The 22406-nt window shown below is 36.0% G+C and overlaps 6 protein-coding genes and 1 pseudogene across 8 annotated transcripts; 3 read left to right on the top strand and 4 right to left on the bottom strand.

Moving 5' to 3' along the window:
- On the top strand, window positions 90-2752 carry LOC104756115 (annotated as a pseudogene).
- On the top strand, window positions 4712-8276 carry LOC104756113. The gene is made up of 7 exons (XM_010478643.2): window positions 4712-5154; window positions 5367-5605; window positions 5699-6329; window positions 6414-6762; window positions 6909-7003; window positions 7154-7348; window positions 7443-8276. Exons 1-7 carry the CDS (start codon window positions 4936-4938, stop codon window positions 8124-8126), a joined length of 2412 nt encoding a protein of 803 aa, XP_010476945.1. The 5' UTR covers window positions 4712-4935; the 3' UTR covers window positions 8127-8276.
- LOC104756114 (probable aquaporin TIP3-2) lies at window positions 8245-9778 on the bottom strand. Its single transcript, XM_010478644.1, has 3 exons — window positions 9527-9778; window positions 8981-9246; window positions 8245-8833 (listed from the first exon to the last, which is right to left on the bottom strand). The coding sequence occupies exons 1-3, from the start codon at window positions 9666-9668 to the stop codon at window positions 8438-8440; spliced, it is 804 nt and encodes a 267-aa protein (XP_010476946.1). The 5' UTR covers window positions 9669-9778; the 3' UTR covers window positions 8245-8437.
- Window positions 10592-11283, bottom strand: LOC104756112 (basic blue protein-like). Its single transcript, XM_010478642.1, has 2 exons — window positions 11055-11283; window positions 10592-10871 (listed from the first exon to the last, which is right to left on the bottom strand). The coding sequence occupies exons 1-2, from the start codon at window positions 11263-11265 to the stop codon at window positions 10669-10671; spliced, it is 414 nt and encodes a 137-aa protein (XP_010476944.1). The 5' UTR covers window positions 11266-11283; the 3' UTR covers window positions 10592-10668.
- Window positions 12750-14884, top strand: LOC104756111 (transcription factor GTE5, chloroplastic-like). Its single transcript, XM_010478641.2, has 4 exons — window positions 12750-14233; window positions 14322-14367; window positions 14498-14599; window positions 14688-14884. Exons 1-4 carry the CDS (start codon window positions 12941-12943, stop codon window positions 14735-14737), a joined length of 1491 nt encoding a protein of 496 aa, XP_010476943.1. The 5' UTR covers window positions 12750-12940; the 3' UTR covers window positions 14738-14884.
- LOC104756110 lies at window positions 14973-16968 on the bottom strand. 3 transcript variants are annotated; one of them, XM_010478638.1, is made up of 6 exons: window positions 16915-16968; window positions 16680-16819; window positions 16361-16484; window positions 15761-16262; window positions 15507-15661; window positions 14973-15275 (listed from the first exon to the last, which is right to left on the bottom strand). In XM_010478638.1, exons 3-6 carry the CDS (start codon window positions 16451-16453, stop codon window positions 15078-15080), a joined length of 948 nt encoding a protein of 315 aa, XP_010476940.1. In that variant the 5' UTR covers window positions 16454-16484; window positions 16680-16819; window positions 16915-16968; the 3' UTR covers window positions 14973-15077. The 3 variants fall into 3 exon arrangements, with proteins under 3 accessions (XP_010476940.1, XP_010476941.1, XP_010476942.1); XM_010478639.1 differs by having other exon boundaries at window positions 16361-16481; XM_010478640.1 differs by having other exon boundaries at window positions 16361-16445.
- LOC104759274 (histone-lysine N-methyltransferase, H3 lysine-9 specific SUVH7-like) lies at window positions 17311-20230 on the bottom strand. The gene is made up of 2 exons (XM_010482219.2): window positions 20083-20230; window positions 17311-19528 (listed from the first exon to the last, which is right to left on the bottom strand). The coding sequence occupies exon 2, from the start codon at window positions 19508-19510 to the stop codon at window positions 17318-17320; it is 2193 nt and encodes a 730-aa protein (XP_010480521.1). The 5' UTR covers window positions 19511-19528; window positions 20083-20230; the 3' UTR covers window positions 17311-17317.

Raw genomic sequence — 22406 nt, 5'->3', positions numbered from 1 at the left:
CGATAAGAGTGAAAAAAAGACAGAGGAGAGAGAGAGAGAGAAGCTTTTTTGGTCGTGTTCGTTTTTTCTTTTCTTCTTGCAAATAATATAATAAATAGAGAGAAGCAAGTCATACTCACAAAAACCTTCATTCAAACTCTCTGCTACTTCTTGTTTTTTTTTTCTTTTCCCCCAAAAGATTCTCCTCATAGGTTTCATCTAAAATTCAGTAAACTCATATCTTCGGTTTCTTGTTTTTTTTTTTCCTTAAAATTTTCTAAGAGAGGTGTTTTTAGTCAAACAAGACAAAACAACCATAATTAAGCTGTTGTTAAAATAGAATAATTTTAATCTAAAAGTAAGAGATGGAGGGAGAGAGAATGTGGTGGAGGTCATCATCGTCGACGAAACTCCGATCAAATCTTGAAAATTTTCTTTTAGGAATCACTCCAAAGCCTCCTTGTTTCTCTTTATCACAGGTAACCTTATTGTTTCCTTTTTACCTTTTTTTGTAACATCTTCTTCTTCTTCTTCTTCTTTTTTACCTTTATTAATGAAAAAAACTACGACAGTAATTATTTTTGTTTGTAATTCTCTTTCTATTGGTGTGATTTCTTTTCTAGCTTCCGAGAATCCTCCACGTCAAGCATATATACTCAGATTTAGTCCTAATTAATCTCGTGTTTTTTTAATTACATATCGACAGAATCAATAAATTATTAAAAATACAATTTTGAGTGTTTTCATGGCATTTCGTGTAGTTTTCTTTCACCACGTGGAAACCTTGCGACAGCATTTTGCCATTTTGTGTGTTGAAAATGAAATATTAAAAAAAAAATCAAATTATTTTTGTCTTATAGTGAAATAGGTTTGAATATTCTGGATTGCTAAGGTATATCCTGTGAATGTGTCTTCTTCATCTTTATACCATTAGATGACTATCGCTTTCAGCAATTAACTATTGTAATTATATGTGTGTTTACTGTTTAATTAACTGCTCGTGTGGTGAATTTATTACTATTAACAGTGTTGAATTATAATGCTTTTTTTGTAAGTGGGTTTGATAAATGATTATCATTATCACTAAACACATGCATGGGACTTTACTTTATACTAATAACTTTGATCTTTTTGTTGTTGTTATTATTTTGCAGAGCTGCGAGAACGATTTGAACAGTTTTTGGATCCAAGAAAGCAAAGATGAGATTGAATGTTTCAAGCTTAGTGATCTTTGGGACTGTCTTGATGAGCTGAGCGCTTATGGACTCGGAACAAAGGTTGATTTAAACAATGGTGAATCCGTTATGCAGTACTATGTCCCGTATCTATCCGCCATTCAACTCTATACTAACAACAACAAATCTTCACCCTTTTCCAGGTTTGACTTTCCCACTTATTCTTATTTTTTTCCTTTTAGTTTTATCAATTGGGGACAATAGTGTTCTGAAGCAACGTGAGATGGTTTTTGTAGGAACCAGAGTGATGTGGTTGATTGTGAGAGTGAATGTTGGAGTGATGATAGTGAGATTGACAAGTTTTCAAGGTCACTGAGCAGTGTTTCTAGCAAAATATGGGATTCTGTTTCTGAGGATTCTGGTTATGAAATCGATGGCGTTTCTTCGTTGATGCGTGATAAGGCGCTCGGTTCCATTGATTTTCAGTACTTTGAGTCCGCTAGACCGCACTTGCGGGTTCCTCTTACTACCAAGGTTTGCCTTCATTTCCTTTCTAGTGATCCCATTCACTTAAATTAGTCGAAATGACCTAATGAAGTAACTTAATTAGAGTTGTCTCTCTTACATTTGGTTTGTTTTAGGTTAAAGAATTGGCTGAGAAGTATCCAGGACTTATGACTTTAAGGAACGTTGATTTGTCTCCGGCAAGTTGGATGGCCATTGCTTGGTAAGTATAGAAACTGATCTGCTTATTTGATATGCAAGTGTGTTCTGCCCTCAACGAGACAATGATGATGAAATTTTCAACTTTTGTTACGAATTTAGGTATCCGATCTACCATATTCCATCTCGGAAGATGGATAAAGACTTATCGACTTGTTTCTTGAGTTATCATACGCTATCTTCGGCTTTCCAAGGTAGACACTTATGTTCATGCATGGTATAATCCTTAAGAGTGTTGTACAAACTATTAGCTAATTAGCCTAAAAGACATGTTTTGATACAAAGTGCTGAGACGTCTAGCTTTTGATGTTCGGTTTCTTAGGTAATTTGGTAGAGGGAGATGATGAAATAAATGAAACCATGGAAGAAGAAGAAACTTTGTGCTGTGAGGACGAATCAATGACCAAGAGAGCCTCCTTTTGGTTTAGTTTCCTACAAGTTGCAAGGAGATTTGTGGGGGAATCAAGAATCATGTGACCGCGAACGTCTACTTTATCTCCGTAGTGCAGCGGATTCGTGGCTGAAACAGCTTAATGTTCATGATCACAATGACCATATCTTCTTCTCCATGAACAAGAGCTTGTAGGTTCAAAAAGACAAGACTCTGTTTTTTTTTTTTTTTTTTTTAAATCTGTTTTTAGTTTTTTACTACTCTTAGTATACATAGCAACTCGCCAATGTAGAGGTTTGTTTTGTGAGGGACTATGGGAAATGAAACTTGCGAGTTGTGTCTCCTCATGTTTTTTCTTGCTCTTTCTAGGATCTGTTTTATGCTTTCTGACCAAATAACTTTGTTGTCGGAACAAATCTTGTCAGATGTTTTTTTTTTCTCTGTAGATTGGTTCGTCGTTACAGACGAAGAAGGATCGAATACACTTTGCATTTGCTAATTCTAAACAAAACAAATTAACCTTTCTTTTTACCAAAAATGTTTAAAGAGAACCAAAAGATCATATAGTTGAGTGTTTTCCCATGAATTATAGCGGTCTCCACGTTTGGGTTATTAGAATTGGCTTATGCACGTGACTGATATCATGAAAAAAAACATGAAAAAAAACTTATAAGAGAATACCATTTCTATAGTTTTTTCTATATCTTTATATAATAAAGTAAGATTTTTTTTGGAGAAGCTCTAAAAAATTGTCATGTGATACTCTCTTCTTGCAACATGTGTCATTTTCTCTTTAATATATTTAGTGTTTTTTTCAATTGACTTTTTTATATGATATAAATTATATTATTTATATTTAAGATAATATATAAATTTGATATTATACATTACAAGATTTTCAATTTATTCTTTTATTTGTGTAGCATATTATCCAATATTTATTAAATTTATAGAAACAATTAACATGATATGATTATTACATTATTTTATAATTTGATTCTAATTAAAACAAACTAAACTATAGATTAATATATATATATATATAATTTATAAATATTTAAAATATATAGTTTATAAACATTTAGAGAGAAATAACTAAAGTATATGTATTTTAAAGAAAAAAATGGATATATATATATATTTATAATTTCTTTAGCTTGCAACTCATATCATATATTACTATGAGGCATCATTTATCAATATTGTATATAACTACCATAACATTGTAATTTTCAATAATTTTCTAGTAATTCAAGAATAATTTTTCATTGTAAATTTTCATCATATTCTAACTCTCACATAAAATTTTAAATTTTATAATATCAAATTTTGTTTAACTAAAATATCTTAATTTTTTTCTCATTTATGTGATTTTTGTAGGTTTGAAACAAATAAGTAAAGTCAAAATTTTGGACCATTTGTGAAAAGGCGAAATGAAGAATGTCTAAGGCACATTACATATTCTTATTTTTAGAAGAGACAAAAGGTATTTTATATTTTTTTACCTCTCGTTTTTACTTTTTGTTCATGTTTTGAAATTAGTAAATGTTTGATTCTTTTGATATTTGATAAAATTTTAATATAAAAATTATAAATTCTAGATAATAATTCACCAAATCTAATAGATTTTTAGTTTCCAGTTAATCTATTAACATTGTACTTTGTTTTTTTTATCTATTTGATAGAAAATGTTTTTAAGCAATTATGTTGTTTTTATTTTCTTTTAGTACATACGTTTTAAAGACAGACCGTAACTTATAGAATATTAAATATAATTTAATTTTATCTGAGTTTTGTTTTTAATACAATATATATAATTATTGAATATAATGTGATTTTTTAAATAAATTAGAACATATTTTATCCTTATTTTTAAATTAGTCTATCATAACTTAATTTGGCTTCAATTTTTACTTTAAAAGTATAAAAACTAATAGATTTTATAATAGACTAATTTATATTAGTTAAAAATAAGTTAAAAAATTATATTCGGATATCCAACATATACTTTTATAGATTTGCCTTTAAGTCAGCTTTTATTTATATTCGGATATCCAACATGTATTTTTTTTTTTACTTTCCGTTTTTAACACGCTATGTTTTTAAAACATGACACATACTTTATAAATAACTTCATTATTTGAAAAATTACGGGCAGAAAAATGTTTCTTTAATTACAATTTTGGTCACTCACTTGGTTTGCTAATTTGAACAAAAATTTGGTGATCTTAAATATCATTATTATCATATACTTTGACTACATACTAGGTTTTTTTTGTGGTACCTTTATATTGCAAAAGCAATGGAAGGGCATCTCTCATTCATACATTTTTTTTTTTTTCAAAACATTATTAAAAATAAATCTAATTTTAATTGAGTTTTAATTATTAAAAAAAGGACGTGGTTGAATATGTTGTTTAAGGCAACAAAAAAAAAAGAAAAATTAGAATTTGGTTGGAAGTTGGAATCGCGGTTCCAGAGATGGATGATGGGCTAATCCCACAGTTTTCTCTTTCTCCTCCTCCTCCTTTGTTCTCTATACACTGACATGAACAACTTCTTCAACGCCTCGATTCTTTCTCCTCTTCCCCTCAGCTTGTTTCCTTCTCAAGAAACCCTCACCTCCACAAACACACATTTTCCTCGTCAGCTCAGAAGTTCCTGGAGATGTTTTCGTTTGCGTGTTTCGTGTTCCTCCTCTCTGGCTTTTTCCTGGGAATTCTCGCCGTCTTAGCCGCGGAAGCTGCTGGCTTTATGTATCTTCTTAAGCGATTGAATCGTAAGAGAGATCAAATTGAGTCAAAACCCGCTTCTTCTGATGATGATCCATCATCTACCACCAATCTTCCTCCTCGCCAACCCACCGATTTCTCTATCAACAAACAGGTGATCGATCTCAATTCTCAATCTCTCCTTTAAGGGTTTTGTATTTCCGTTGAGAAAGGTTCATCCTTTAAGAAAAAAAAAATGAATTCTGGGTTTATAATTTCGGAATGTGTGCATGTTTCTTCCGTTTCGTTTTGATGAATCTGTTTCTGGCAATTTTTGGATGTCTTTCTCAGAATTCTCTGTTTTTGTATGTTTTAATAATAACATAGGGAATGGTATATATTTTGGAGTTGGATGAGGTTCTAAAGAACTGGATGATGAAAGAAAAGTTACCAAAAGAGAACAAGAGGAAGAGAGACTTCTTGGAAATTCATCCCCTTCGTAAATTTGCTAGGATCAAAGATCACAAGCTCATCTTGTCGGAGCCTGATGGCACTCTCACCATTGTTTCTTTAAAAGGTTGCTCTATAGAAGCTGTTTCAGGCTCTGATCTCCCTACTAGGAAATGGTACTGTCTCTTTCGTTTATAACCCTTCAGGTCCTTAAATCAAATATATGAAGCTTGATTGTTCTAATGTTTTCACCATTTTTGTTTTTAAAGGGCCAAAAGATATCCTATAAAAGTTGAAAGCAAGATTTCTCCAGACTTGTATAAGGGAAACCAAGTCTTTTACATCTATCTCGAGACTTCTTGGGAAAAGGAGTCATGGTGTAAAGCCCTTCGTCTTGCTGCTTGCGAAAATCAAGAAAGGTTTATTTGGTACTCCACCAAACTGAAGGAAGATTTCCGTAGTTATGTGACGTCTCTTAATGTGGCATATCCTTCTTTTTTGAAACCATCGCTTGGGTTTAGCTTTGAGTCACCTGACAGAGGGAATAGAACGGATGGTTCTTCCTCAAAGGTTCGCTTGTTCTTGAGGAAATTTTCTAGAAAGCGATCACATCGTGAAGACAGAAAAACTTATTCACAACGTGGAAGCAGCTCAGGGAGGAGCCTTTCAGGGAAAAGAATGGGAGATTACATCACAGATGAATCTGATGTGCCTATTTTTTCACGTTCTGTGAGTCATAGCAGTCATGTTTCTGGGGTTTCTGGGGTTTCAGATGGAGACTCTGAGGACAAGGTTGACATGGATGAAGGAACATTAGCCTGGAATTTGCTAATCTCTAGGCTATTTTTCGATCTCAAACGTAAAACAGGAGTGAAGAATTCAGTGCAAGCACGAATCCAGGTCTGCACTTTTCTAGATTCTGAAACCTTTTATGAACTGATTCTATAACCAACCAAAGATGTAACTTTTGTGGTTTTCAAACAGCGGGTGTTATCCAACATGAGGACTCCAAGCTACATAGGTGCACTAATCTGTTCCGATGTTGACACTGGAAACCTCCCACCTCATATACATGCCACACGGGTTCTTCCAATGGAGATGAGTGGTGTGTGGGCATTCGAACTGGATATCGAATACTCTGGTGAAGCGGTGATTGACGTTGAAACACGTGTTGACATCCGCGAGGTGGATCTACAAAAAGGCATAACCGACACAAGATTGCAGACAAGTTCTGCAGGGGAAGTCCCATCAAACTTCGCTGCAGGTGTTGAAGATTTTGAAAAGCAATTAGTCATCCCTGCGGAAACTGTTAACGCTGGAGCCAATAAAGCAGGCTAGTTCATTGTTTACTGAATATGGATTAATGTAGTCTTCTCTTGTTTTACCCTCAGAGATCTTGCGAGTGACTCCTGTTCAAATGTATTTATCAGGATGATAGTTACGAAATGAATTTTCTTACCATCTTTTTGTTGGTTGCAGATGAATCCAAAGGCTCAAAAGGTACGAAGGCAGGTCCAAATGGTGTATCCAGATGGAAGTCTATTCTTAAGACAATTGCTGAACAAGTTTCCCAGGTTAATTCTCATTTTTCAAATGTCTACAAGACACTTTTTTTTACTGCTTGTTGGCTTAAAATAACCTTTGGCTGGGTTGTTATGTTATTTTTTCCAGCCATTCATGTCTCAATATGGTATCTTAGAGAAATCTCTGTATCTCAAATGTAGGTGCCTATCTCTTTGTCAATACGGGTGTCTTCTCTTCGAGGGACACTGCGGGTACACATGAAGCCGCCTCCTTCTGATCAATTATGGTTTGGATTCACGAGCATGCCGGATATAGAATTCGATCTCGCATCTTCTGTTGGGGAACACAAAATCACCAGCAGCCATGTTGCAATGTTCTTGATCAACCGGTTTAAGGTACACTTTCTTTCTTTCTCCTTTGGGGTTCTCTTCTGTTTGGCCTCTAGTGAACTTAGACCTGACAGACTGAGACTACATTATGATTCTGCAGACGGCAATACGAGAAGCGGTGGTTCTTCCCAACTGTGAAAGCCTGACAATTCCTTGGATGATTGCTGAAAAAGATGATTGGGTTCAACGCAAAGCCGCTCCATTCATGTGGCTGAATCAAGAAACCGATCACAATTGCTCCCAGGCAACAGAAACGAGATGTAAATCTGACAAGCCACCGACTTCTTCCTCCTGTGTTCAGTCTGAGAAAATGCAGAGAACTGCAAGCGCCACCCAGAGGCCGATGATTTCAGAAGCAGGAACTATATCATCTTCTTCCTCCTGTGCTCAGTCTGAGCTAGTGCAGAAAGCGGCCACTGCTTTCCAGAAACCGAATACTGAAGAAGCAGAGGCTATTATGTCTACACCATCGTCAAATTCCTCAACTGTAACTTTAGAGTGTGATAAGACCTTGGAAGAACTGAAAACTCCACTACTGCTATCCAGCAGCAGTGAAAAACAGGAGATGAATTCAAGAGGGAGCACCAGAGAGTCTTCTGCTGTTCAATCACCATCTAGGTCTATATTTTCAAGCGAAGATGATGATTCAAGGGGAAAGAAAGTGGGAAGACGAGCAAGGATGTTGGATCTGGGGAAGAAAATGGGGGAGAAGTTGGAAGAGAAAAGGCGTCACATGGAGGAAAAGAGTAGACAGATTGTTGAAAAGATGAGAGGACCTTCTTAACATGTGTAAAGTTTTTTGCAGGTTTCCAGATACAAAGACTGATTTTATAGAAGCAGAGGAAGTTAGGAATTGTTGTTACATGTACAGCGCTTTGAGAGAAAAGCCATAGATGTCTCCATTCTTATCAGATCATTGAAAATCTTTATTATTGTTTATAAGTACATTACAAGAAAAAAGCTTCTGGTGTGGACTCAAATTATACATAGGAAATTGCAGGGAGAAAAAAAAACCAAGAGAGACAAACAACACAAGCAAACACAGAGATTATTTATACAAAGAGAAAACCCTCTCCATATGAAGATTGGTCCGGTCTAGTAATCTTCCGGAGCCAATGGTTGGTGGATACTGTGGTGAGGAGTTTCGTTCACGCTGGGGATGACCATGTACTCATAGATAAGTGCCGCGAGAGCACCACCAATGAATGGTCCAACCCAATAGATCCAATGGTTACTCCATCTCCATCCTACTAGTGCTGGACCAAAGGCTCTTGCCGGATTCATAGAGGCCCCATCGAATGGTCCTCCCACCAAAATGTTTGCACCTACTATGAGCCCAATGGCTAGCGGCGCTATGATCCCAATACTCCCTCTCTTTGGATCGATTGCGGTCGAGTAGACGACGTACACCAATGCAAATGTAAGTATGATCTCCATTACTAGCCCATGAAGCTCACTAACTCCAGATGCTACATGGAAACCTACTGGTCTCTGCATTACAGATGATCACATTCAGTCATAAGCAGAGATATATATACAAAGTTCATGGTTCTACAACAACCGTACCAATCGAAAACCTGACTAGACGGTCATCATATACATAATTAGTAATATAGAAACTGATGAGAAGTACTATACCAAGCCATTAGTGGCAAGCCTCAGCAAGAGACAAGCGAGGATAGCACCAAGAAGCTGAGCAATCCAATAGTAGATAGCTCGGATCACTGAGATCCTGCCTCCGATTAGAGCAGCAAAAGTGACAGCGGGGTTAACGTGGCCACCGGAGACATTGATGGCTGCCGAAACAGCCGCGAACAAGGCCAATGCATGAGCTAACGCCACCAGAACTAACCCTCCCGGCGTGTTTGTCCCCGTGTGAGCCGCCGTGTCCCAATACAACTTGTCTGTCCAATAACACATATATATAGGTTCATATCACACATGCATGCATATATAGCTCCTACGATAATATTTATAATCATCAATGTCAGATGGTCATATTTTCTTTACTTGGTACAACAAAAATCCTGATTCAAACTGATGAATCTAAAAATGTTTACGTAACTAGAAAGTTTGTGAATGAGCTAGTGTTACTTCTCATTAATACTCTCTCAAGTAAAGATGATTGTAACAACACTATATGGCTGAAAATGTTCCCTTTTTGGGATGCTATAAGATACAAACCTAGAGCGAGGATGGAGCCTTCTCCAGCAAAGACGAAGACGAAAGTAGAAAGAAACTCAGCCAAAGTGGCTCTCATGGAGTCAGGGTGAGTCGCCTCGTCAGCTCTCCCGAATCCGTATGCCCTTCTAGCAGATGTTGCCATTTAAATCCCTTTAAATCAGAAAGTATCAAAATTAACCTCTGAAGGAAGAAGGAAGAAAAGGTAAGAGAAGAAGAATTGAAGAGCGAGAGAGAGGAGAGAGCTTAAAAGACGCGCAGTGGAAGTAATTAGGAGACAGATGTGGTACGAGAGTGTCTGAAGCTGAACACGTGGATCCTGTTCGTGTCTATCCATTCCTTGATCTTACCTCATCATTCAATCTGGACAGTTCCTTAATTACGATCCAAATATATACAACACTGGCACTCTGTATATGTGTACGTATATTATCCATGTTTTGCATGTGTGACAAGTGTGGATCAAGTTACAAAATTCTCTTCATCTTGATCCGGTTTCGGTTTTCCTCGTCATTTTTTTTTTGTCTTTTCGTGCGAGAGTTATGTTTCCACTTTTGTTGATAGAAAGAAAAAAGCTAGAGTCAACATCAAAATATTTTGTTGATGGAGCACACAAGCTACTAAATAGGAGAAGATTTCACCAATATTTCTTAATTGTATGAATACATAACTAGCTTCTATATCGTTATAATCATTTAAATGGATCATCCAATGCTAAATGGTCAAACAAACAGGACAGAGTACAAAAGCTATTAAGGTACCGAATGAAGTTTATTAAAATCATTTTATTAATTAATATAACGTTTTAAGCACTTAAACTGGTACAAATAAAAACTTCAACACAACGAAAATACTAATCATATCACTTATAGTTAATTGATATATATATATATATATATATATATATATATATATATATATATAATTCGGAGGTGCCAATGCTTTGACGGCCATCTTCAAAGATGGATGTACAATATGACAGAGAGGTTTTAAAGTATGTAAGCTATAATTAAAACGCAATACCAATTTATCAAGATATTTTATTAATCTTTGATATTTTGAATCCATATATAAAACTTACAATACCAGAATACCACTCATTATATAGTAATTTGTTTCATTTAATTTTATTTTGGAGCCAATGCTTATAATGCGTTGACGGCCAACTTTAAACCGGTGGTACAATCCTCGGGAGTATACGTTCCGATGAAATAGTTATAACCGTAATGAAGTTGGATCTTATCGTCACCTGAGTAATACTCTTCCGCTCCATCGTTCGCTTGACAAGTTTCATAACCCGTTCGGTTTACCACAACCATATTGAATCTCTGATAATCGTACTTGAATTCTGCAATGTGTCACCATAAATGTACCAATATAATTAAATCTAATGTCTTATAAGATTAAAGTTACCCCAGTAAACTATGAATATATAGATATCTTACCCAAAAAAAAAAAAACTATGGATAGATTTGTTTATCAATCACGTTACGTACTATGAATAATTTTAAGATCATTGATAGATACATACCGAGGATATCACCAGCATAAAAGGTTTTGCCTTGTGCCCAACTGTCCATCGGAATAACCGGGTCCCAACCGTCTTCTCCTCCCACAATGTAAGTGGTCGGTCTTCGGGCATGGGTCACGGCATTGGCTAGAATCAAGCATAACACTGTCATGACAATAGTTATTGGAACTGTAGCCTCAACATAGGAAACGTGCCTAGATGATTGAGCCATTTGGTAATGTATCCACTATCCAGGTGATCCCTTGCAATTTCAAGAACAGTCTGTATATGTAAGAACTTATAGGTGTTTACTAGGGTCACCAAATTAAAACCTTTAACATATTGACCCAAATGGTTTTAATTTGGTCAAGTAGTCAACACCTTTAAATTCTTAATATAGATTGTTTCGTAGATTACCTTCCTTTTTTATTAAATTCGTAGGTTTCCTTCCTTTTTTCTATTTTTTTTTCTATTGTAACATGCTTTTGGTTTGCACCAAATATAAACATTTGAAGAATAACATTATGTACTGTATATATATAAAATATATCATACCACTAACCAGGACATGTAATAGAGTATCTTAGTACTGTTGGTCATGTCATAACCTGAAATTAAAATCTAAAACGTGTGCACTTTGCGTTTATATACAAATCATTATGAGTAAAAAAAATTAACTACTTTCCTCATGAACAATTTCATGGACAACTAAAAGTTTAATTTATATATGCACGTACAACATTATAATGTACCAAAAATATCACAAGCATAAAAGGTTTTGCCTCTTGCCTGGCCAGTTTTCCCCACTAACAACCAAGTCCCACCCGTCTCTATCTCCGTCCACAAAGGTGGTTGGGTTTCGGGCATGGACCATACCGCATGCCACAAACAAGCATAACATCGTTATGATTCTAGGTGACGCTCGAGCCGTTAGGGTCAATATGGGTTAAAAAGATATCCGGGAACTATGCAATAAACATTGTATATCCATGAATAGATGCTAATTAGTTAGACCTTTGGTGTTTAATATGTAACTGCTAACCGGCACTTACAAGTGCCCTATGCAAAACATAAAAACATGTCCTTTTATATATTACCAAAAAATTATAACCAATAGTATATAAGACTTTATGTCTAATGTTTTGAAATTTTATTAACACAAGCTAAAGCCAAAGCATTAGATTTGATGAAACTATTTATCTAATAGTTTAGTAAAGCAAACTATTAACCTCAAAAGAGAAAAAAAAAAAAATCAAAATTACACTTATATTAAAACCCATATTTTTATAAATAATGCTTTAAATTTTTTGATGTCCTAATCCTTGTCCTATGGGTCGGTCCAGTGTAACTGATAGATAAAAAGTACATAATTTCGTAGATTGTTCTTTAAAATGGAGGAGACATATGTATAAACATCACAAAAAGGTACGTAACCAGCCTAATGGATTACGCAATTGATTAACAGTTATATAGATCGAGGTCAAGTAAAAAGGGACATTCTAATCGGTACGTTTCGGTTTGTACCGGTTTGTTGGGAGACAGACACCTGAGAACTTTTTACTCTGTTTCACTTTTACACAGTTATCGTTTTTCCCAAATTTCTCGAGTGCTAAAGCGCGTGTGTTCAAGCGCGTGAGCTTACGCTATTCTCGCGACTCTCTCTCTCTCTCTCTCACCATTGTTTCCTTTTAGGGTTTTCTTCAGCTTTGCAAAAAAAAAAAAAAAAAAAAAAAAAATCCAGAAGCGATCTTCATGAACTAACACGGTTGATAACCCTAATTTTTATCCTCTTTCGATTTCACCGACCTTCGATTTCGATTTGGTGTTGTTAATCCTCAATCTCGGTACCTCCCGAGCCTTAAAAAAAAACCCCTAGAGAAACCCTAATTTTTGGTTGTCAGGGGAATATGTCTTCTGACCATATATCAGGTGGTGGAGCTTCGAAGACGAAGACAAAGACGAAGCATAAGAACTGGAGCTCGAATCACAACCGATCCAAGCCAATGGTGGTTTCTAGACCGGAGCGATCGGTTCCTCTTGTGTCTCCCTCGAACTCTTTCGCGTCAGAGGACGATCATCACATGTTAAAGATAAGTCTGAGCTCGATTTCTAAGCTTGAGGTTAGGAACTTGAAGCGGAAGCTTAACGCTGAGCTAGATGAGGTTAGGATCTTGATCAAACGGCTCGATCCCCAACCCCAAGGTGGGATCATTGGGTCTGTGGCTAAAACTGGTGCTCCTGGGAGAAACAAGAAGGTGAAAACAGGGAATGGAGGAGGAGGTAAGAAAGGTGGCCCTGGCCCTGGAGCTGCTGATAAAGGTATGGTTCAGGTTTTCAAGAACTGTAACACTTTGCTTACGAAACTGATGAAGCATAAGTGTGGTTGGGTATTCAATGTTCCAGTTGATGTTAAAGGACTTGGTTTGCATGATTATCACACTATTGTTGAACAACCTATGGATTTGGGTTCAGTGAAGACTAAGTTGGAGAAGAAATTGTATAACTCGCCGTTAGATTTTGCTGAAGATGTCAGGCTTACCTTTAACAATGCTATCTTGTATAATCCGGTTGGGCATGACGTGCATCAGTTTGCTGAGGTTTTATTGGCCATGTTTGAAGAGAAATGGGTGGCCATTGAAATGCAGTATGATAATCTTCATCGGAAGTTCAAACCAACTCGTGATATCGAGTTCTCTGCTCCTGTTTCAACCGTTGCTCCTACTGTAGTAGAGCCATTACCTGCTCCTACACCTTCTCCGTCTCCTCCTCCTCCTCCTCCACCAGCTCCTGTACTTGATAATAGGAATTGGGAGAGAGACGAATCTATGACGATCCCAGTGGAACCTGAAACTGTCACCACTGCTCCCGAGAAGCCTGAAGAAGAGGAAGAGGAGGCACCTGCTAATAACAGCAGGGACCTGACGTTGGAAGAGAAACGGAGACTCAGTGAAGAGCTTCAGGACTTGCCTTTTGACAAACTTGAGATAGTTGTTCAGATTATAAAGAAGAGCAATCCGGAGCTCTCTCAACAAGATGATGAGATTGAGCTGGATATTGATAGCCTTGATATCAACACACTCTGGGAGCTTTATAGATTTGTGACTGGGTATAACGATAGCTTGAGCAAGAAAAAGGAGCAGCATCAGGGATTTGGTTCAGAAAGAGATGCTGAATCTGTTCACAATATTATCCATGAACCAGTAAGATTCCCATATCTAATTGTTTATTCATGTCCTCTGCTCTTACTGATTTTGGCTGATAGCTTTATTTCTTCTTTTGTATTCACAGACCACTCTAGTAACTGGCACCGAAACATCAAGAGTTACTGAATCAGGTAAGGTTTTTTAGCTCACAATATACCAAATTCGGATGTAACAGTATTTATGTAACTACACACACAGAGAAGAAGAAGCAGGGAAATAATGATCTTTCCATATTCTTTTGTTTTGACATGTAAAAACCAGGAAAAGCAATTCGGACGTCATCTCCTGCTCGCCAAGAAAACAACGCAAGTGGATCAAGTAGTTCTAACAGTTCTAGTAGTGACTCAGGATCTGGCTCTAGTGGTAAATGTTGAAACTTTCTGTCATCTCTTTTACCATATCACCATCACAATTCACAACTCACTTAACTTTTCTTTTGATATGCATGCAGATTCTGACAGTGACAGCTCCTCAGGCCGTGAATCAGATACTGGTAATTAGGCTAGTCAGCGTCGTCATGCTGTTTGATCTCTTTCAATAGCACAGTTAGATTTTTTTCTAAGTCGATAACTCTTCCCAAACGGATTGATTTCTGTATTAGGATTTTTACTGTACAGAAAATATGAATTAACTTTTCAGATGTGTTAATCTCCTGCCTTTTTATCTAATCAACCATACTTGTCCCATGCTTAGTTGGAACAATTTTATTGTCTAAAGCAGCCAAAGAATCTAGACGGAACCGAAAGAAGAATTTGTTTTTTCCATATTAGTTACAAAGTTATTCTTGATATATATTCAAAAGCATCATATGGCCTCACCAATATAGAACTCCTTTTTTTCTTTACAATATCTCCCACTCAGAATCTTCTGATACAATTGGCACATTTGACTGTGAGCTTTTGGAGTCTGGAGATGTAGTAGCATGTTCTTTAGTGTTTACAAGATCACAACCCATGTCTGCGTCTCCGAACCATATTGCAAGCTGCTCATATTCCTTCTCTCTTCTCTTTTTGGTAGTTAAAGCATCCATTAGCTTTCTCTGATGATTATGGTAAAGAAGAAACATATTAGGAATAAGGAGATTGGGAAAGCAGTATTCAATCTTATGACACATAGATAGATCATGCATATCTATTCAACTTTCATAAGATGGAACTAAAATTGTTGCCCCATGGTCGGAAACTAGCTGTTGCTGTAGAAAGTACGTACACAAACACATCTATGTGTCTGTGTATATGTGTGAGAGGAAGAGAGAGAGAGAGAGGACCACCTTGAATGATCTGAGTTTCTCACTCCTGTCACGCGTTGCATATAGCAGATTGTCGTCAAAATCTGAGGGGTCTTCTCGAGTTGTCATGTCAAACAAATCAATGGTATCCAAGGGACCAACATCGAAGTCTTCAATGCAGAACTCATCTTGATTAACTACACAATAAGAGTTGAACGTGATGAAACTAACAAAACTGCAGAGAATAGCAATTCCACCAAGACTTGTATAAAAAAGATGAGAGAACAGCCACAAACCTTTCATAGAGTTGCTGCTAAAGGACCTAGTGTTGGCCACACTGTCTTGAACAGGTGTAGCTTGAATCTCTGTAGCGAATGGGGTTATATTTGAGACACCCGTAGAAATCCCAGAGAGAGATACAAAAGCATCATCATTACATGTTATTCCAGTCATAGATTGAGATGCACGAGAAGATATGGGATCTTTGTGGCAAAGGGAAGTGCCAGCTGTCTGATCATCATCACAAAGCTCTTCAAACTTCTCATCAATCAACACAGAGTCTGCTAACTTCTCATCAATCAGCACAGAGTCTTCAAACTTCTCACCAATCAACACAGAGTCTTCAAACTTCTCATCAATCAAAACAGAGTCTTCAAACTTCTCATCAATTAACACAGAGTCTTCAAACTTCTCATCAATCAACACAGAGTCTGATAACTTCTCCTTTAAACTATCCCCCTCCATTGGTTCCTCTGGTTCATCCTTTACAGAATCATTTGATTCTAAAGAAACCTTACCCTGTCCAACATAACAAGAACCAAAGAGAGACTTCACTTACCTCTACTCTACATCTTTTTAAACACTCAGAGAGAGACTACGGAAGTAGCAAAAAGTACCTGAGAAACAAAAGTGTCCTTATCCACAAGAATCGTTTCCAATCTACGGTAGACTTTACCATACCAAGCTCTTCCTTTGGAATCTCTACTCATAGCTCACAACAACGACAATATATACTTACTACTGAAAAGAACAAGTACCAAAAAAATCTCCCAATAAAAACATCGTAATATTATATCTAAAGTCTAAACGCAAAGTCGCAAACGATTGATAACAGGGAAGGAAGGCTTCTCAATCGAAAACGAGATACTATATGTTAAGACAAGATGTCGAAAACGTATGAAAGAATCTAAACAGTTTGGTCTGAAAAGTTTTAACCTTTTTCTTTTTTTATGACGAAAGAATGTACAATTTCGACCGAATTCGTGATCAAAGGCACCAAGAACAGCAGAAATGGAAAGTGAATTTCTCAGGGAGACGGACGGCTGCCCCAGAGCATAGAGAAATCAAAGAAAACCCTAATATACCAAAATTAAGAACAGATGTATAGATGAAAAATCAAACAAAAGGAAACAGAGAGATAGATAGACCCGAGGAAAGGTATAAGACTTACGAAGAAGGTAACCAGAAAACAATAACACCCCGACCGAGCCTTATTTTTTTTTTTTTTTCTTCCTTCGTTATATATTTATATTATTATAAAAACAAGGGTTCTTCTTAATAATTGTGTTTTCTTTTCTTATCTCTTTAATTATTATTAAATCTATTCACAAAACAAAATCTATTAAAATTAATTAACCCTAGATTTTGAGCCAATAATAATCCGATAATAATTTTGATGATCTAGGCAAAAATATGATACAAAATTCGACAAGTTTTTTTTTTTTTTTTTTTTAATAAAGAAGATACAACTGCAAATAAAAATAAAAAGAAAGATTTTTTTTTTTTTTTTTTTTGCAAACAAAGGAAATTATGAAAAAAAATGACAAAGGGACAAATAATTAAAAAAGTACAAATCAGGCAAAAGAGCCACGACACTTGTCTGAACCACAGAGACAAATCTGACTGCCTCTGTAAAGCATCCCATCTTCTCCAATACGCTCAGTAGATGAAACTCCATAGTCATATGTCAACTCAGTCATTGGAGGGATATGCTTCATTGCAAAAAGCCCTATGCGAACATATCTACCAACCTTGTTTTCAAATTCAATAGGTTGCCAGAAGACATTTGGCGAGCAGCTGTGATTCATGAACCGAGCAACGTTTCCTTTCTCCTTTGCACTTATCAAGACTTGCGTCGGCAGATTATAAACCTCAGGGACCCTTTCCGATACATCCTCACGCACTAGCTCAGGTTCGTAGTTCCATCTGAACTTTTCGTAAACCCGAGATGAGTCAAACAAATAGTTGTCGCCGTCTTCTACTTCTTCTTTTGTCTTCCTCACACCAGCAAACTCGCATATAAAGGTTCCGGCTCGGATTGGATCCCAAGAACGTAAGCCCCAACCACAATTTGTTGTCTTGAACACTTCCATGTGGAGCTTCAAACCGGTTTGAACCAATCGGTTTTTGCAGTCGTTGGGGCAGGGACAAGATTCACCACACTCGTAAATCATTGGTTTACGACAAACCAAAATGGAGTTATGGTATGGTGATTTGCCACCATTTTTTTGCATGCACATGCAGCTTAAGTTATCAATACATGACTGACCTTGACAATTCTGGCATCCAAGTTCAAGTTCTTGGCCATCGATATGGATATTGGTCACCATACTTGAGTAGTCCTGAGATGTGATGTAAACAAAGTCTTCAGGCATCGCGTTGTCATCTTCATCGACATCGTTAAACAGCGGGACCCGTAAAAGCTCTTTTCCCAAAGACATATCTTGGTTTACGAAACCATGCTGCCTCAATGTACTCATGCCACGAGTTCTCAAATCTTCAGCTAATTTCCAGTTTGCATAACCAGAATTAGGTTGGTCTGGTTTCCTCTCCATTCTAAACCTGTACTCCATACAACCAGTTTCTGCTGTCACTTCAGATGTCTCAGAAACTCGATAAAGTCCATCGTAGATATATATCTTTTTACCATTATCACAGGGGTCGGCTTTGCCTCGGATGACTCTAACGTCCGTCTCTTTTATTCTACTTGTTTCTAGTGCCTCGTTCCCCTTGTTCAATTTTTGATCACGAGGTAAACTCTTCTTTCCGCCATGTCCGGAGTATATCAACCATTGAAGATCCTCCGTTTGGTTATCGTACAGTCGTGATGATGTCACCACACTTATTGCAAGACGTTCCTTTGAGCCATCTTCTGCTGCCGTTGTCATATAGTCAATGCCAGCGACGGTTTTTGTGTGAAGCCCAACTAAACACATTTCGCCCCAATAGTAGAAAATATCACCTATATGTACTCCAGGAACTGGACCAATCCTCTTTGTCATGTTAGTCCGGACCTTCATAGTCCTGCAATTAGCGTCAGCGGTTGTAAGGATGCCTTTTCCGAGTTTCTCTTGGCAAAATTTTCTTCTTACCGCGTCAAACCTCATCAGAACTGACTCCACTAATGCACGGTTTCCGTTATCATTCTCTCCTTCAGTTATTCCTGAATCAAAGTTTTTAATGTCAGGAATCTTTCTGCTGTTTGGATCTTCTGTTTTTGGCTTCTTCGTTGAGGGCGTCGGATTTTTGTTTTTGGAACCCTTTGGTCGGCCAGGTCGTCGTTTTTCTGGAGCAGTACTTGAACCAGCAGCCACATCAATGGAGTAGTCATTAATGCCACAAGATGGATTAATGGAGTAGTCATTAATGCCACAAGATGGAGCAGTACTTGAACCAGCATTTTTGGAACCCTTTGGTCGGCCAGGTCGTCGTTTTTCTGGAGCAGTACTTGAGCCAGCAGCCACATCAATGGAGCAGTCATTAATGGCACAAGATGGTCTAATGATCTGCAGAGGGGTGATCATTAACGGAGCAGGAAGGTCGGTGGTTGTAGTGTAGGTTCCATCCTTCAACTCCTGACAAGATTCTAGTTTTGTTGGAGCAACACTTGGACCGGTATCTGCGTCATCGGAGTATTCGTTGAAGTCAGCAGATGTTGGTCTAATAATTTGAATGGGCATGATCAGTAGAGGAGGGGGAAGGCCGGTACTAGGACCATCCTGATGAAACTCCTTAGAATCATCAAAGGGAGTAATTCTTGAGGCCATTGTTGCCGTAGCGGGTTCCTATATTATACAAATAGAAAAAGTTGAAGATTAATAAAATATGGTTGTGTTTTTTTAAAATAATAATAATAATAAAGAAAAAATAAACAGTTATTAAGACTAATAAATGAAAGAGTCTCTCACTCACACTAATAGTCCTCTTTAAAATCTCTTTTTATTAGTAGTCTATAAACGCAAAGCTTTCTTAAGAATTATGGAACCCTAACATGATAATCAAGTGTAAAACTCGGTGATATATATATATGCTATTGAAACAAAGACACAACAAGTAACATTTCTAAAGTTTTTTTTTAAATGGCTCAAGGCAACAAGGGGTAAAATCTCAAATCCGACACCAACAAAAACAAAAATAACATAAAAAAAAATTATTTACTAGTATGATCTTTCATCCCGATAACCATTAATCAAACAAATAAACAAAACAAAATCACAGCTTAATAAAAAATAAAAATGAGAAATGGTTGAAAAGTGTATGTATATATATAATCATCAACATGAACTGTATATAAAACAATGAAATAGTGAACAACAAATTAAATTGAACCAGTAAATACCTTAACAAGCCGAGAAAAGAGATAGGTTACAAAAACAAGGAGCGGTATAGAACAAGAAGCGAGAGACAAAAGGAGAAGAGGAGAATTATAAATGAAAAATGGCTGAAAAGTATCAAACTGTAAAATTGTTTTTTTTTTCTTGATGTATGAGAGTGTGGTAGAGAGTAATGAAAACCTCTATTTAAAATAATCTTAGGATGATGTGTAAAGATAAACAAGAGCCGTTAGATGAATATAGATGAATCTTCACCGTAGAAAGTTTTAGTCATTAATAACCCTAGATTTTTTTCTATTATTCAATGTATTTAAAAATTTACTCATTAATGCTTTTGGCACATTTGTCTGAAAAAGTCATTAACATTAATGGAAAATATCTTTATTTTCTTTTTAAAATAATATTTTTTAACATATGTGTAATTTATTCAACTATTTTTAAAAGGTTGAATGGATACACCTAATGAACTATATGATTAAATGTTTGGTTGTCTTAATATATGACTTTTAGAAGATTGTTATTTAAAAAGATAGAAAGTACTTTATTATTATCTTTGAATAATCTAAAAAGAGTAGTATATTTGTATGGGATCATAGATAGCAAAGTCATTATGGTTTAAAAAAGATATTCCACATTTTTAGTTTTAGACACAAATTAAAAGGCAAACGATAAGCACACAACAAATGTCAATGGACTTATGGACCCAAATACTCAAGCCATGTTTCTGTTATGTGGATTAAAGCTTGCATTATAAATTAACAAAGCCATCGTTATGTGATTTGTCATGACATATCACTCAGGACAAATATATTATCGCATGTACATTATCTATGAGTACCAAGCGCTTGTTGCAGTTCTTTATATACATGGACTTTTTACAAACCAATTTGGCTTAAATACACACACACACACATATATATATATATGTGATGAAGTTGTTGAATGGATATATTAATATTTTGCTGCACTGACAAAAGTGAAGAATATAGGTAGAATTTTTTTTTTTGTCACAATATTTTGAAGACAACTGAGGTTAAAACACATATATCCTGCAAAGATGATGAGATACATTCCTATGGGAAAACGGTCATAGAGATACAGTACTTTCTTAGTAGAATACAAATGAAATAACAAATGGACCAAAAATGGATTTGGACCTCGTTAATATATAGAGAAGAAACTATCGATAGTTTTCTTATAATCTTATAACAAATGGACCAAGAATGGATTTGGACCTCCCTAACATAATTTTTTGTATTGTAAATACCTAACATGTAGAGCTGGATCAGAATTAACAAGGTAAAATAGGCTCAATTAGAAAAAAAAATATTTGAAGTATAGGATATAAGACAAGGGCTGTACTGAAACATATGGACTTTAGAAGATTTTGTGGAATTTAGGGGATGTTGAAACATGTATTTTAAAGGATTTAAGATGTTTTTTTAGAAAAAAATTACATGTTATTCAATTTGTGATTTTCAAAATCACTACCAAATCTAGTGTTATTGAATCTGAGATTTCTATAAAATCACAGGAAAGAATAGTCGTTTCCTTTGTATTTTGTTCTTGGCTTCGCTCTCTTGTTCTTCAATCTAAAAACATAATTGGTGAAGATATGGGTTCGCTCACCATCTCGTTTAAGGAAGCTCTATTCAGTTTGTAAGCTTAGTTTTCTAGCAGTGGTCTATGCTTTGTGGAAAGAGAGAGGAACTCCCGACTTCATTTCTCCACATGCAAACCAACTGCATTACTAGTTAATTTGGATATTAAACGAGCAAAACTTGCCGGCTTGGATCTGAGTTCTTCAAAGCAGGAACTCTTCTACCACAGCAACTCTAAACGTCTTAGAAACCTTCTTAACCACTTGGTTTTGGTTTCGTTTCTTTCAACAGTAAATGGTATTCACGATGAGTTCCACAATTCTTTTTGTTGCTTCACAAGGGTAATTCTATATTCACTACTTGTCTTTTCTTTCATCTTTTTCATCTTTGCTTTGCACTGTAACTAACTTTTGAAATGTTGTCCCTTGTGGAAAGAAGTAAGATGAATTATTATTAAAAAAAAAAAATCTATGTAATTGGGTTTCAAATGGAGATCGATCTACTTTCCATTTCGAATTGAATCCAGATTCCGATTCTCCAACCTATTATGTATCTTTCATATTTTTATCCAAAATCCTCCATTGTTTTTGTTTGTTATATATTACGTACAAACATGATCACAAAAGGGATATTGATTTATTTAGTTTTCAGTTCAGCAGACATCGTTTATATAATATAGTCGCACATCGTTTTCAAATTGGTCCCGAAGTATAGAACAAGAAACTTAA

Source organism: Camelina sativa, chromosome 17, assembly GCF_000633955.1.
Source record: "Camelina sativa cultivar DH55 chromosome 17, Cs, whole genome shotgun sequence".
Taxonomy (NCBI): Eukaryota; Viridiplantae; Streptophyta; class Magnoliopsida; order Brassicales; family Brassicaceae; genus Camelina; species Camelina sativa.
The sequence above is the reverse complement of the archived record's forward strand: the minus strand, read 5'-3'. Positions and strand labels throughout refer to the sequence as shown.